This window comes from Rhododendron vialii, chromosome 10a, assembly GCF_030253575.1.
Source record: "Rhododendron vialii isolate Sample 1 chromosome 10a, ASM3025357v1".
In the NCBI taxonomy this organism is placed as follows: Eukaryota; Viridiplantae; Streptophyta; class Magnoliopsida; order Ericales; family Ericaceae; genus Rhododendron; species Rhododendron vialii.
This window is the reverse complement of record NC_080566.1, coordinates 15,228,783-15,242,005: the sequence shown is the minus strand read 5'-3', so window position 1 is coordinate 15,242,005 and position 13,223 is coordinate 15,228,783. Positions and strand designations below refer to the sequence as shown.

Sequence of the window (13,223 nt, the reverse complement as noted above, 5' to 3'; positions counted from 1 at the left end):
GAGAGCTTTCTTGCAAGAAAGAACAAAGAAAAAGTCTAGAAATGGTTTGTCAAATCATAAATAGGCTTAAGGCTAAAATGTAGCTTGTTGGAGTGTACAACACACAAGCACACACCACACACACTCTCTCTCACTCTCGGCCCCTCTCTCTCTCTCTCTCTCTCTCTCTCTCTCTCTCTGTCTCTCTCTGCCTCTTGTACTATGTATGTAGGTATCTATATATATACCTAAAGAAAATCTAGGGAAGTAAGCCTTGGAGGGTAATCAATAGGTTTAGGGCTATTAGTCTTAGGTTGACATGCATGGCAAGGCTAAGTTTGCTTCTTTTGGAATCAAAATAATGGCTTCCTATGGTCCATGATTTGTCTTGTCAAGTCACATATTCATTGGCAATTTCTAATGTCCATTATCCAAAGGATAAAAATTTTTCTAACAAATATTGACCAATGGGTAAAGAGGTAATGATGATAGGTATAGCCTTAAAATGACTAGTCATGGGTATAATAATTACCTCTAATGGTCTAATGGTTCAATTAGGGTTGGGAAGGGTTCACAAGGCTCAAAGATGGTCAAAAAGGTTCATCTAGGCTTAGGAGATTGTAACTAGGTGAATTGGTAGTTCGGTTTCTCCAATTAATCAGTTGACAACTAATTGTACTTGCAATGTAGGATTTCTAGTCAAGAAATATAATTTAAAGGGCTTAAATCTAATTATGACGGATTGTAGGGATTAAAAATGAATTTTTAAAAGTAATTTCCAAGTAATTAAGAAAAATTCAAATATTTAATGAAATTTTTATTTACCAAAAATCAGGGTCGTTACAAGGTCACATACTGTGTCTATATGATGTTATAAAACGTAAAATTAGCTTCTGGGATCTATTTATTGAACCAATTGGGCGGAGCTAGTTAGCTCAATCATCCAGGACCATCACTGTAGAGACCTGTAAAATTTTAATTTTTGAAATGATTATAAAATGACAAATTGGGAAAATATGTTTATTTTGGTGGATATTTAGATTGAAGATTGAAGTGAAAGAATAGAAGATCAAAGGAGTGGGTGTGTGATAAAAAGATATAAGAGTATATAAGGTGGGTGTGTGTATTGTATGAGATTATTTTCATCTCCCCATCTCTCTCTCATCCGTTCTCTCTCTCCTCCTCACTCAAAACTCCACTCCATCTCTCAAGAACTTCAAGAATAAACCTCCCTCCGACCTTCCAATCGTGTCCCTAGGTTCGAAATTCCTTGGGTCAAGCTTAATTAAATCGAAGTTTTGAAGTTCAAAAAGGCTAGGGCTCATTCAAATCGCTTGGATCTTTGTTATCATCGCAAGGTGGGGACCTCTTTACCTATTTTATGTGTTTATATGTTGATTAGATGTGGAAATCGGGCCTTGATCATCTCCTTTTGTTCTCTAGAAAGCTGTCAAAAAAGTGCAAAAATTACCCAAAATCGCCCAGGGATTGATCCCCAAGCATGAGGGATCGATCCCCATAAGAGGAGGGATCGATCCCTCCCCTCTCTGAAAATTCTGTTCATCTTCTAGGTTTCAGCCCAATTTCAAACGGCCATAACTTTCTCATCCGATGTCCGATTCATGCAAACTTTATATCGATTCAAAGGTCTTGAAGTTAGCTTTTCATTGCAACCGGAATCGTCTTAAACTCTTAGCACGAAAAAAGTTAGGACTATTTGAGTGGGGGTGTATCAGTCTGCCATCATTCGTTAGCTACCCCTAATATTCTCGTTCAGTCGTTATGACTTTCTATGATTAATGGATGTTATTCTTGACCCGTTGGCCTTCCGTTAGTGAGGAACAAATAGGAAATTACTTGGTTAAAACTTCATTTGAATGCATTCTATTGATTGTTGGTACTTGTGAATGTCTAAGGCGCATTTGTGATAACATTGGTATATTGTATGATGTTTCATCTATGAATGTGATCATGGGGGAATCTTAACTTACATATTGTATGAGAAAGTAGTTGTTTGGATCGGAACTTGGTTTAGGGAGTCTCATAATGCAAGGGGTGGTAATACGGAGACTCAAGTGGATCTCGTAACGCAAGGGGTGGTAATACGGTGATCCAAGTTGTTAGGGTTCTTTGTAACGCAAGGGGTGGTAATACGGTAACCCTAGTAGTGTCGTACGGTATCGCAAGGGGTTGAGATACCGATGGTGGAGATTAGTGATAGTGAGTCGTATTGAACCGTAGAGTTGCTTGAGTCTTATGAATAATGTGGTTAATTGGTGATAATGGCAAGTCTAAAATCGATTGTTGTGAATGATTGGCATCCCTTTGAATTGATTGTTATCTATCGATTGAGCTATACCTTTATGTCTTCTTCTCTCTGCACTTGTCATCATGTCTGCACATAGAATTGGTAAAGATTTTCCTACGGGGCTAGTGTAGCTCAACCCAATCATTCTTTTCACGTCAAAACGCCGGACAATAGCTTACATGCTCTGTGTGCTTGGACGTGAAGATTTTTGGAAGCTATCCTCATTTAGTTACTTGAACATCTTTGTATTGACTTTCTTTTGATGAAGATGGTTTTGTAACTAATTATTTTTATATTCCTTTTGACTAACTCGTTTGTAACTTAATAACTTGTTCATACTTGTACTTAAACTTAATTTGGGCAGGAGTGCCAATGTTGTAAACTCTTTAAACTTGGGGACTTGTTTGTAAAGTTAAACAGGTGGAAATTCTTTTGGGTATTATTATTGTTATGCGAGGAACTTTTATCGAAATGGATTATTTATGATGTTAAAAACCGAGGGCGTGACAATCACAACTCAACAGGGTTTCAGTACTCTTCTTACTATTGTCTCATGTGAAGAGTTTTACCCATAGAATACATATAATGGGTCAACTTACAAAAGTGGAATTTGTTTCTATCTAATCAGCGGTGGTAGCGGCGTTAATTTTAGGACTAGGTTTTGGATTTTCTATGGGCTAAGTTTTATTGTTAGATTTGGCATTTTTAGGTCTTTTGGTTGTATGAGCGCGCTGTATTTGTTTGTATCTAGGCACTTTAAGCTTTCAGGTGTTGTTGTGGGCTTTGTTCCTTCGGCTGTATCTTTCAACTTTTGGTTGGAATCATTTCCGCTGTCCCTAATAAATTGTTACTTTTACTGATTAAAAAAAATTATAAAAGTGGACGCCTAAGCCCCTAAACTATCATCAAATGAAGTACTAGTTATATTGTAAATGCTCTTAACGAATGTGTGAATGGTAATAACCCGTCGAAGTTTGCCCATATCTTAATCGAAAGCCCACACGAGAACCTGCGCCTTCTTCCATTTTTCCCTAAAGTGTCATTGTCTTTCTTCCATCCTTCTCCTTCTATTATTAATATATCTTCTTTTGCCGATTTTAAGAAAGAACCTCTAGTGTCTTGCGTGAAGCATAGTTTTGGAAAAAAGCTCTAATTTAGTAGTAATTTAGAGTTGGTTCCAACACGGCAAATTAAGTGCATTTATCAATCACAAGAATGTTAGAGCGCTGGCTTTGGAGTAAACTTTCAACGGTTCTTGCGTTCGTCATTGCTAAGAGAGGAATGCAACAGTACTATCCCAACATGCAAATTGAACTACAAGAAAATGAAATGAACAATAAAACCTAATTAAGAAATTAACATAGATGATGTTGACTTGTTTTGAAAATCATCTTATAGCTACACAATAGTTATTTTAGACTACCAGAATAATACAAGCAAAACAAATAGAGAAAGAAAACTAAAACTATTGTAGCATACAAAATTTAACTATGAGCACATGAAATGCATATATACTACAACCTGATGAAATATTGCTCAAGCATCTTTTGCAGAGAAAACCTTTTTTATGACATCACGTGCTTTGCACATTGCTTCTAATGGCTCCGCTTTGGGCATGGTACCCCCGTTTCCTTCACTCATATTAACAAGATCCTTACCCATCCTCTCCCACTCAAAGCACTGGATCAATGATCCCAATGCCAAGCCCATAACACGCTGTGCTAAGCCTTCCCCAGGACATGCCCTCCTTCCTAACCCAAATGGCATTAACTTGTGTCTTTCCACTTCCCCAACTTCAAACCTCTCCGGTTTAAAGCTTGTTGGGTCATCCCAAGCCTTAGGGTCTCTGTGAATGGCCCATGCATTGATTAACAAGAGTGTGTCGCGTGGCACACTGTATCCCCCAATCGTGCAAGCATCTGATGACATGTGTGGTAATAGCATTGGAGCTGCTGGACAAAGTCGAAGGGTTTCCGATATGATGGCTTGAAGATAAGGCAGCTTGTTTAAATCATGTTCATCAATCAGGCGATCTTGGCCAACATGAGCGTCTAGCTCAGCTCTAGCCTTCATCAACACCTCTGGGTGGTTTACCAAAAAGGTCATTGCCCATTCCATCGTCACTGCTGATGTGTCTGTCCCGGCTAGTATCATGACCTTCAGATTACAAGTGAACAAAATTAGAAACTGCATGTATAATGACTATAGTCTATGAAGTGCTTGGCATAAATCTACAATGCACCTACATAAACTTTGAGGCTGTTTTTTTTTTGATAGGCAGTTGCAAAATATTTTCATTGTTGTGACTTTTAGTTGTGAATATTGTTATAAGAGTAACTTTTGTGAATAATGTGGTTATTAATGTTAAAATACTTTAATGTACCATTGTAAAGATAATTTGTGACGAATTATCGTACTGTATGATATAGTTGCTAAAAGATCAACAATATTTCTTTTCTAAGAGTGTTTAAAAGTCGTTTCAACATATTTGATATTGACATTGTTGTGATCTAAATTGTTTGGGTAAATTACACTGACCTCATTTTTTTGACAAATACACTGACCTCCCCTCTGGTTCTAGAAATTACTGTCACATCCCTTACTTTACAAACTAATATGCATCTACCCCGTTGCAGTTAAAATATGGCTAATGGTGTTAACTTTGAAGACAAAAAGACCAAAATACCCTCAGTACATGTAGATTTGAGTGTCTATCGTGCTCTAAATTAACACATTGTTTTAGTATTAACATATCACAAGTATAGAAAACTATTTTATTTTTTGAATGCTATTATAAGAAATAATAATAAATTTTTTAAAATATTTTAAATTATTTTAATGTTCGTATCTTTTTATCATTGGTCATAATATTTTTTTAATCTCTCTCCTTTATACAACCCCAAAAAGTATTAAATTTTCTCCAAGATAAAAAAAAAAAGAAAAAAAAAGAGTAACCTAAAGACAAGATTCATAGGCTTTATGCCTTTACCTACATTGTTATCTTATTTTGTTCTTCTAAAATACATGATTCAATTTTATTTTATTATTGGTCCAACATTCAATTTCTTATCATTAGTGAATTTTTATGTTATTAACCGATTTCTTTTGTTTTTGCCGTTAGTCTTTATGATAAACATAAATATAAAAAAAAAATTCAAACTAAGTATTAATAGATACACTAAAAAGCTCTTTCAACTTGTAAAGAATAATTTCTCTCATCTTATGGGAAGTTTAACTACCAAAAATTAAGGGAAAAAGTTATAATGTTGATGTCTTCTAATTTTGATTTTCTATCAAAAGTTTAATCTTATTTTGGTTTTTCTTGACAAGAAATAATCATCAAACTAAAATAAAATAAATTTTGATTTTTAAGAGGTACACTACAAATAAAAATATTAAAAATCATTGATATTTTTATTTTTATCTTTAGATTACTTTGTTTTCGTCTACAACAAAACTTAATATTTTTTTGAATTGTATAAACGATAGAAATGAAAACAAAAAACTATTATAACCAACTATAAAATGATGTACTAACAACTTATAGCAATCCAAAAAATAATAATTTTTGAAATTTTTATTTCTCATATTATATGGAGTTCGAAAAATAAAAAAAGTATTATATACTTATGATATGCTAATAGTAAAAGAATAGTTGTTAGCACATGGAAGACTAATGCAATCCAATCTACATGTGTTGAGGGTATTTTGGTCTTTTACAAATCAAAGTTAACACTGTTAGCCATGATTTAAAGGCAAGGGAGGTAGGTGCATATTAGTTTGTAAAGTAAGGGAGGTGACAGTAATTTCTAAAACTTGAGGGGAGGATAATATGTATTTATCAGAAACCTCAGGAGAGGTAAGTGTAATTTACCCATTAAAAAACTATCTCGTATGAATCAAGAGGATGACTATATTGAAGAGAAATTTTATAATTTATTCTCTCTTTTCTTATAATTTTTGTACGTTGTCGGAGAATCTGATTGGGATCCATCGTCGTTTTTAGATATTTGGTCCAAATTTATTTTTTCTCCATTTTATAGACCAAATATTTTAAAAAGACGACGAATACTTCCAAGAATCCCTTATAAAGGACAAAAAGTTGAAAAAAAGAGGGCGTGAATTACAAAAATCTCTCATTAATTAATATAGAGATTTGAAGCATTATAGAGCTTGGTTGGGATTGCTCTAAGTGAGTGTTACTACTACTCCATCTATCCTTAAATAAATATCCGAACCGCAAATCTAAGTCTCTAAAAGGATACATTTTATTCAAAAAAAAAAAATCACAAATTAATACTCCCTTCGTTCTAAATTGAGAGTCCATTTTAGGAATTTCAACTATTTAAGGAACATGCAATGATTACACCTATAATGCCTATCATTTCGATCATTACTCCTATATTTTACCTACTTTATGATTCTTATATTCACTTGTGAGAGACACTTTTGAAAAAAATCACCAAATTTTTCCTTCCATTTATGGAAAATGACCATCATTTTGGAATAACCCAAAATGAAATAATGAACTCTCAAATTGGAACGAATGGAATAAATATCAGTAAGATCTTTCAAGTTGTGAAAAAAATTGAATTCTTTAACCCAAAAAATGCATCTTTTTTAAGGTGTAGATTTGTGGGCCGGATTTTTAATTAAAATGAGGGGAGTAAGGTGCCGTTCCGCTTTCTTTTTCAAAAATAAGGTAATTTCAAGCTCAAATATAATGAAAATAAAAAATAATTTTTTAATTTTTTTTGCACTATTTAAAAGATCTCAATAAAATCTATTAAACAAAATCTATATTGGTAGAAAAATTATTTGCGTAAACACATAATTTTTAAACTTGAAATTACCTCTCTTTTCTTAAAATATCTTTTACTGTTCATATGGAACAGAGCCTAACTGGTAAGATTCTTCAAATTTGCCTTCAAAATAAAAGATGACATATTCATCTATCAAAATAATGAATTGGGCGGGAGGTGTGCTTACTATAATAATCCCTTTAATGATTTCATCAGTGTAGTACTCTGGCTGTGACTCTTGCAACGACAGCAAATGATCAATCATCGTATTCTTACTCTTATCCCTCCTATGCTCATCGATCAGTCCTTGCAACAACTTGTCAAATCTTTCATGAATTTTCGCCAAATTCTTCTCAAAACCCTTATAATCAATCCACCGTAAAATCGGCAAGAAATCAGCCGGGTTTGATGCGCCACCGCCCTTGAAAGCCTTAGTCACGAGCTCCCGGAACTCCTCTGCCTCCGCCGAATTCTCCAAATCTTCCCCGTAGTACCGTTTCCCGGCGATCATTCTCATAACAACATTGAACGTGAGATCCGAGAGCCTCGATTTCATTTCGACTTTGGCGAAATCGGTCGAGGATCTCTGGTATAATCGGCGGAGTAGGCGCCCGACCTCGTCTTGCCTGATGGATAGGAAGCCGTCGAGGCGGCCGGTGGACAAGATTTCGACCGACATGAGGCGGCGTAGGTTGCGCCAGTGGTCACCGTACGGGGAGGCAACGACGGTTGTGTAGTTGTACCCGAAGTACTTTCCGCCTGTGGTCCTGGGGCGGTTGGCTAGGACGATGTCGTTTCTGGTGAAGCATTCTTCGACGGCGGACGGTGAGGAAACGACTACGACGAGTTGGGACCCAAACCGGACGGAGAAGACAGGGCCGAGGGTTTGGGAGAGTTTGTGGAAGGTTCGGTGGAGAGGTTGTTTGATGAGGTGGAGGTGGCCGATGACCGGAAGATACGGTGGGCTTGGAGGGAGGTTGCGGCGGCCCCGGCGGGTTATCTGTGAGAGGAATATGAAAGCAATGAGGAGAGAGAAAGCTGAGAGAGAGACGTATGGGAGAGTGATTTCCATGTTTGGTTGAGATTAAAATTGGTACATATGATTTGAGAGGATAATGTGTGGGTATAAATAGAGGGCAGTTTCGGTACGTGGTTGATTTTGAAAAGTAGTTTCAATGGTTCTCGATTATGAATGGTCAATGTCCTAAGTCGTTTTGGCTTTTGGTTTTAACGTTTAGGGTGCGAATATTCACGTGCCACATTATTTTTCCAAACATAAGCAAATAGTTGCGAACGTCCGGCACATACGAATATTTCCTTCCGAAAGCCGGGACTGAGAAACTATGACACATTCACCAAGCAAAAGATATATACAAATTGCCGTCATCAAAAAAGGAACAACTTACGTCTAATATCGAGACATGAGTCTCAAACTCTCATCACATGCTGCAAAGAAGTAGAGACCAAAACAAGTTCGACAATTGAGGAGTGAGAGAGACATCTCTAGGAAAGGCATAGATTCAAAGCAAAGAATATTGAACTCTTTCTGTAATAAGGGTTTGGACTACGGTGAAACTTATCTTTTAAAAATATTTGACTGCTTTATTTTCTCAATCGTTATCATCTGAGAAATTACATGATAAATCTGGATCAGAAATTAATTAGGTGGTGTTCCGTTTTCTTAAAAAAGAACTTTTTAGAAAAAGAAAGTAATTTCAAGCTCAAAAATTATGTGTTTACGTAAATAATTTTTCTACCAATATGGATCTTATTTGATAGATTTCATTGAGATCTTTTATACGGTGCAAAAAAATTCAAAAAATTATTTTTCATTTTCATTATATTTGAGTTTGAAAATTGAAGAAAAATAACTTTTTAAAAAAGAAGGGTTAGTGGAACACCCCCTTACTTGTTTATATTCTCCTTAATTTATACTCCTACCCAAATGGGATAGCTGAAGTTACTAATTGTTTCCGTAACGTCCAAAAGTTTTTTTCTTTTTGGTTTATACCGGTTTATCGTGCAAATTGACATGATGTCTTTTATTTCTTTCATTTCAGATTAACGATGTGGTGCGATCAGGTTTCCAATATATGGGTTTGTGTTTATTAGGTCCGATAAGATAAGCCGAGGTGTCAGATTGTTGGAGACTTGGAGTTCTGCACTAATGTTGGAGGTGTCTTGCAACTATATACGATTGTAGAGGGAACAGGGGGACCTTGCAAAAAACTTCTCAAAACCTTTTTATATCAAGATTTTTCTATGAATTGTTTTCGTACAAAGGTTCTTTATCTAAAATTAATTTTAAAAAAATGTTATCTGTCACAAAAAAAATGTTATTTTGGACTCTTCAGATTAGATTACTTATGGTATTTGATTCTCTGATAATGAAACAGATCAAGAACACTCTGGAAATATTAGTGTGTTTGAGCTTCGAGCATACCCGTTTAAACCCTTTAAACCTAACCCTAGAAGACTCAGCCAAAACCATACTTGCATACGCTGGTCCCACACCAGCATGTGCTGGTCCTCTTGCCATGTGTCAGTCATCGGTCAGTTTTGACTGTTGACCAAGCTTGGACCTGCGCACGCACGTCAACCACCTACGTATGCTGGTCAAACCTAGTTCCATCACCTTTATTCAGCCTTGATCACAGGACTTTTGGGGCGCCCCAAGCATTGTTTATTCGTCTGAGGACAGTCTTCGGCCAGGGGACAAAACCCTCGCCCTCTCCATCACCTTTCCCTGTCGTTGGATGAGAGGGAAGGCTTTGAGCCAAAGCAACCAGCCCTTGTTGGCTAGTGTAGCCTCTTCTCTCACCCTCTCCTTCTATATATACACCCCATACTCACCATTCTAAAGGGTTCTCCAATCCCCCAACTTATAAGATTTGCACACTTGATCATCCTCCATTCAAACCCTAACACTCAAGCAACAAGTCACCTTGCCCTCTTGCTACAACCACTATACAAGCTTCCAATCAAACACCATTGGTCATCCAAGCTACTACTCAAAGCTCAAACACCTTCCAAACTCAAAAACCAAAGGTATAACACCTTGGTAATACTCTCTATTCTGATCCCTGAGTGCGGGCTGGCAGGGTCAAGGCTGGTAATCAATACCAGTCCTGGCCTTAAAGCTAGCAAGGTTTCAAAAACCGTCAAAGCAAAGACCAGCGTGCGCCAATCCGTTAGATGCGTACGCCACTTTGTGGTAACGCGCGCAGGTCAGCGTGGGGACTGGGGTCTTGCCGTTTTATGTCTTTCTTTCCATTTTCATCACGTGTGAGCATGTTAAAAATCAGATTACTGCTTTCCTTTGATAAAACCATTAGAAGGTTGTATTTCAACACTCATATCTGCTACAATGGAATACCCCTGGGACCTTTCTAAATATGCCTCAGAACCCATAAATATGTAAATCAAGCATTGACTGGGAAGCTCAAACCTGTTTGCTGCAATGGTTTACCCGTTGACGCAAGTCATTCTCTGACCAATGGCAGGCCTTGCATGGGTAACTAGGCCTTGGTGTAACGCCCCCAATTTTGGGTACGTTAAAAGGGCATTTTATTACATAAATAAGAGAGTCTGGCTCATTATTACATAACAACCTCCACAAGAGTACTTTTATTACACAAGGGTGGGTAACTAAGGTTCTTAACTACAGCTCTGCCTGCTCCTCCATCCTTGCTAGCTCTTCGGCTCCGAAAGCCTCCAAGGTGCACAGCTTACCCTGTTCATCTATAAACTCTGACACATTATACCGACGTCGCCATCAGTATAATATGTTAGGGTCACCAAAGGTAACACCGTGAGCTACGAAAGCTCAGCAGAACAAACCCATACCCACTAACCCATGACTTACAAAAAATAGGTCATATGCAATAGACAGTAACAATAACACATTCACATTCGCTATTCAAGCTATCGTTGGTGCCCACGATTTTCTGAGTTTCTCCTACGCGACTCATCGTAGACTGTGTCACCATTTTTCATATACCGATCAACATTTCCAAAATCATTTTTCAACACACCCAACCTCGGTTCCGCCGTTCTGGGTTCCCGAGTATCCTCACAATGGTTCCGCTGCACCGGGTTCCCATTGGCACACAAAACTTGCATTGGCTCCTCTCCGCGGATAACCAAGCCACATTATCAATGAAGCTACCACGTCCGGCCGCATTGGCAATCTTCACAATGGGCTACCAAGTCCGGCCACATTGTGGTTTTCACAATCTACGCAATGGGCTACGAAGTCCGACCACATTGCGAGTTTTCATTCACACAATGGGCTACCAAGTCCGGCCACGTTGAGGTTTTCACAATCCACACGATGGGCTACCAAGTCCGGCCTCATCGCGGGTTTCCATACACACAATGGGCTACCAAGTCCGGCCACATTGCGGTTTCAAAACACATCTCATCATTATCCACACCCTAGGTGTCATGTTTCTACTTCCTTGATTTTCGTGTCTCGTTTTCATGCATCGACTCCGCGGTAGGACTTTTCACATACGAAATCATAAATCATTCATTGTAATCTTGAAATTAAATTAGCAAGATCATCCAACTCTATATTGTCAATCATACTCAATCAATACTTAAAGCATAACGCCACATGTACGGACGCCCTTGGAGTGAGAATCACTTATGCTTTATCATACCACAAGTAATACAAGCAATTCATGTAAGCATGCTCATAACCATTTTAAAGATCAAAATACAAATACTTCTAAACAAGCAATAAGTTTCTATCTTTCAAAAATCCATTCTTTCGTCTTTTGTCGAAAGTTCAAAACAACACATGTTTATAAAGAGTAAAGACATTCTACTTTCTAACATACGGTTCTATACATAGAGTTAGGGGGCAAAGGGTTCTACCTTTCTTCTTGGCGATAGTGGTGACTACAGAAAGTAAGTTGACAATCGGGTGGAGTAACTTCCTACGATATGCTTCCGGAAGTTTCAAAAGAGAAAGGTTTCTCTCGAAACTAGATCTTGGCTAAACTACTTAAACTTTTTGGATCGAAGGGTGGTTGAGGGGCAGTTTAATGGCGGTCTTGAATGAGTTTCTTGAAGAACACAAGAAAAACTCAAGAACACCAAGAGCAAGGAGGAACAACCCAAGCTTTCTAGAGAGAGAAGTTAAAGAATGGAAGGTGTGAGTTGAATGCTTGGACGATGGTGCTATTTATAACAAAAGTCTTGGCTATTACCCAATGGGTAAAATTTTCCCTAACAATTATTGTCCAATGGGTAAAAGGCCTTGAATGACTAGATTTGTACTTGGTGATCTTTAGGAAGATTTTTGGTGGAAGAAAGGAGGGATTGTAAAAGATTTGGTAATTAAAATATCATAATAGGACAATGGGAGATAGATTTGCTAGGAAAGTAAATAACCATACATATGGAAAAGATCATGGAAGATCAATGTCAAGGTACAACCAAATCTCTCTCTCTCTCTTCCTTCCTCTCTCTCTCTCTCCTCTTCTCTCTCTCGGCCTCTCCCCTCTCTCTCTCTCTCTCTCTCTCTCTCTCTCTCTCTCCTAGTACAAGTACATATATATATATATTCATCTATGTACAAATATATATATATACAATAATGTACTTAGAGTACTATGGGATTTTAAAATTAAGATTTTCCTAATAAACAATACAATTGAACACATGTGTACACACACACACACACACACACACACACACACACACATATATATATATATATAAGTTCAAGCTTACAAATATATATAATAGTATGTACTATGCAATCTATGAAGATTTTCAAATCCAAATAAAAAATTATAAGATCAAAATTTCCTATTAAACTAATCTAATTTAGCTCATGTCTCCCATTAAAATAATAACCTAGTGTACCTAGGAAATCTTAGGGCAATATATAAAGTACATACATATATGTATATAAGTATGGCTAAGGGTACAAAGTACTAGATTTTCAAATCCAATATCCCATTAAAGAATTCAAATTAGGCACATGCTCCTTTAAACTAATAGATTATGTACTATAGGAAATCAAGACTTGTATATAAAAGGATTCACAAGTACACATGACCATATATTTAAATATATAAAGAAGTACCAAGTATCTAATAGAATATAAAGCTAGGATTCCC

General features: G+C 36.9%; 1 protein-coding gene across 1 annotated transcript; it reads right to left on the bottom strand.

Annotated features, from left to right (window-relative positions):
- Positions 1-3,617: 3,617 nt before the first annotated feature.
- LOC131304383 (cytochrome P450 81Q32-like) lies at positions 3,618-8,220 on the bottom strand. Its single transcript, XM_058331606.1, has 2 exons — positions 7,277-8,220; positions 3,618-4,444 (listed from the first exon to the last, which is right to left on the bottom strand). The coding sequence occupies exons 1-2, from the start codon at positions 8,159-8,161 to the stop codon at positions 3,824-3,826; spliced, it is 1,506 nt and encodes a 501-aa protein (XP_058187589.1). The 5' UTR covers positions 8,162-8,220; the 3' UTR covers positions 3,618-3,823.
- Between the last annotated feature and the right edge of the window lie 5,003 nt (positions 8,221-13,223).

Excerpts from the sequence above, each read along its gene's own strand:
- LOC131304383 (XM_058331606.1), bottom strand. The coding sequence starts at position 8,161 with ATGGAAATCACTCTCCCATACGTCTCTCTCTCAGCTTTCTCTCTCCTC. Across the intron at positions 4,445-7,276 it reads TCATTAAAGGGATTATTATA|GTCATGATACTAGCCGGGAC; the intron begins GTAAGCACACCT and ends TGTAATCTGAAG.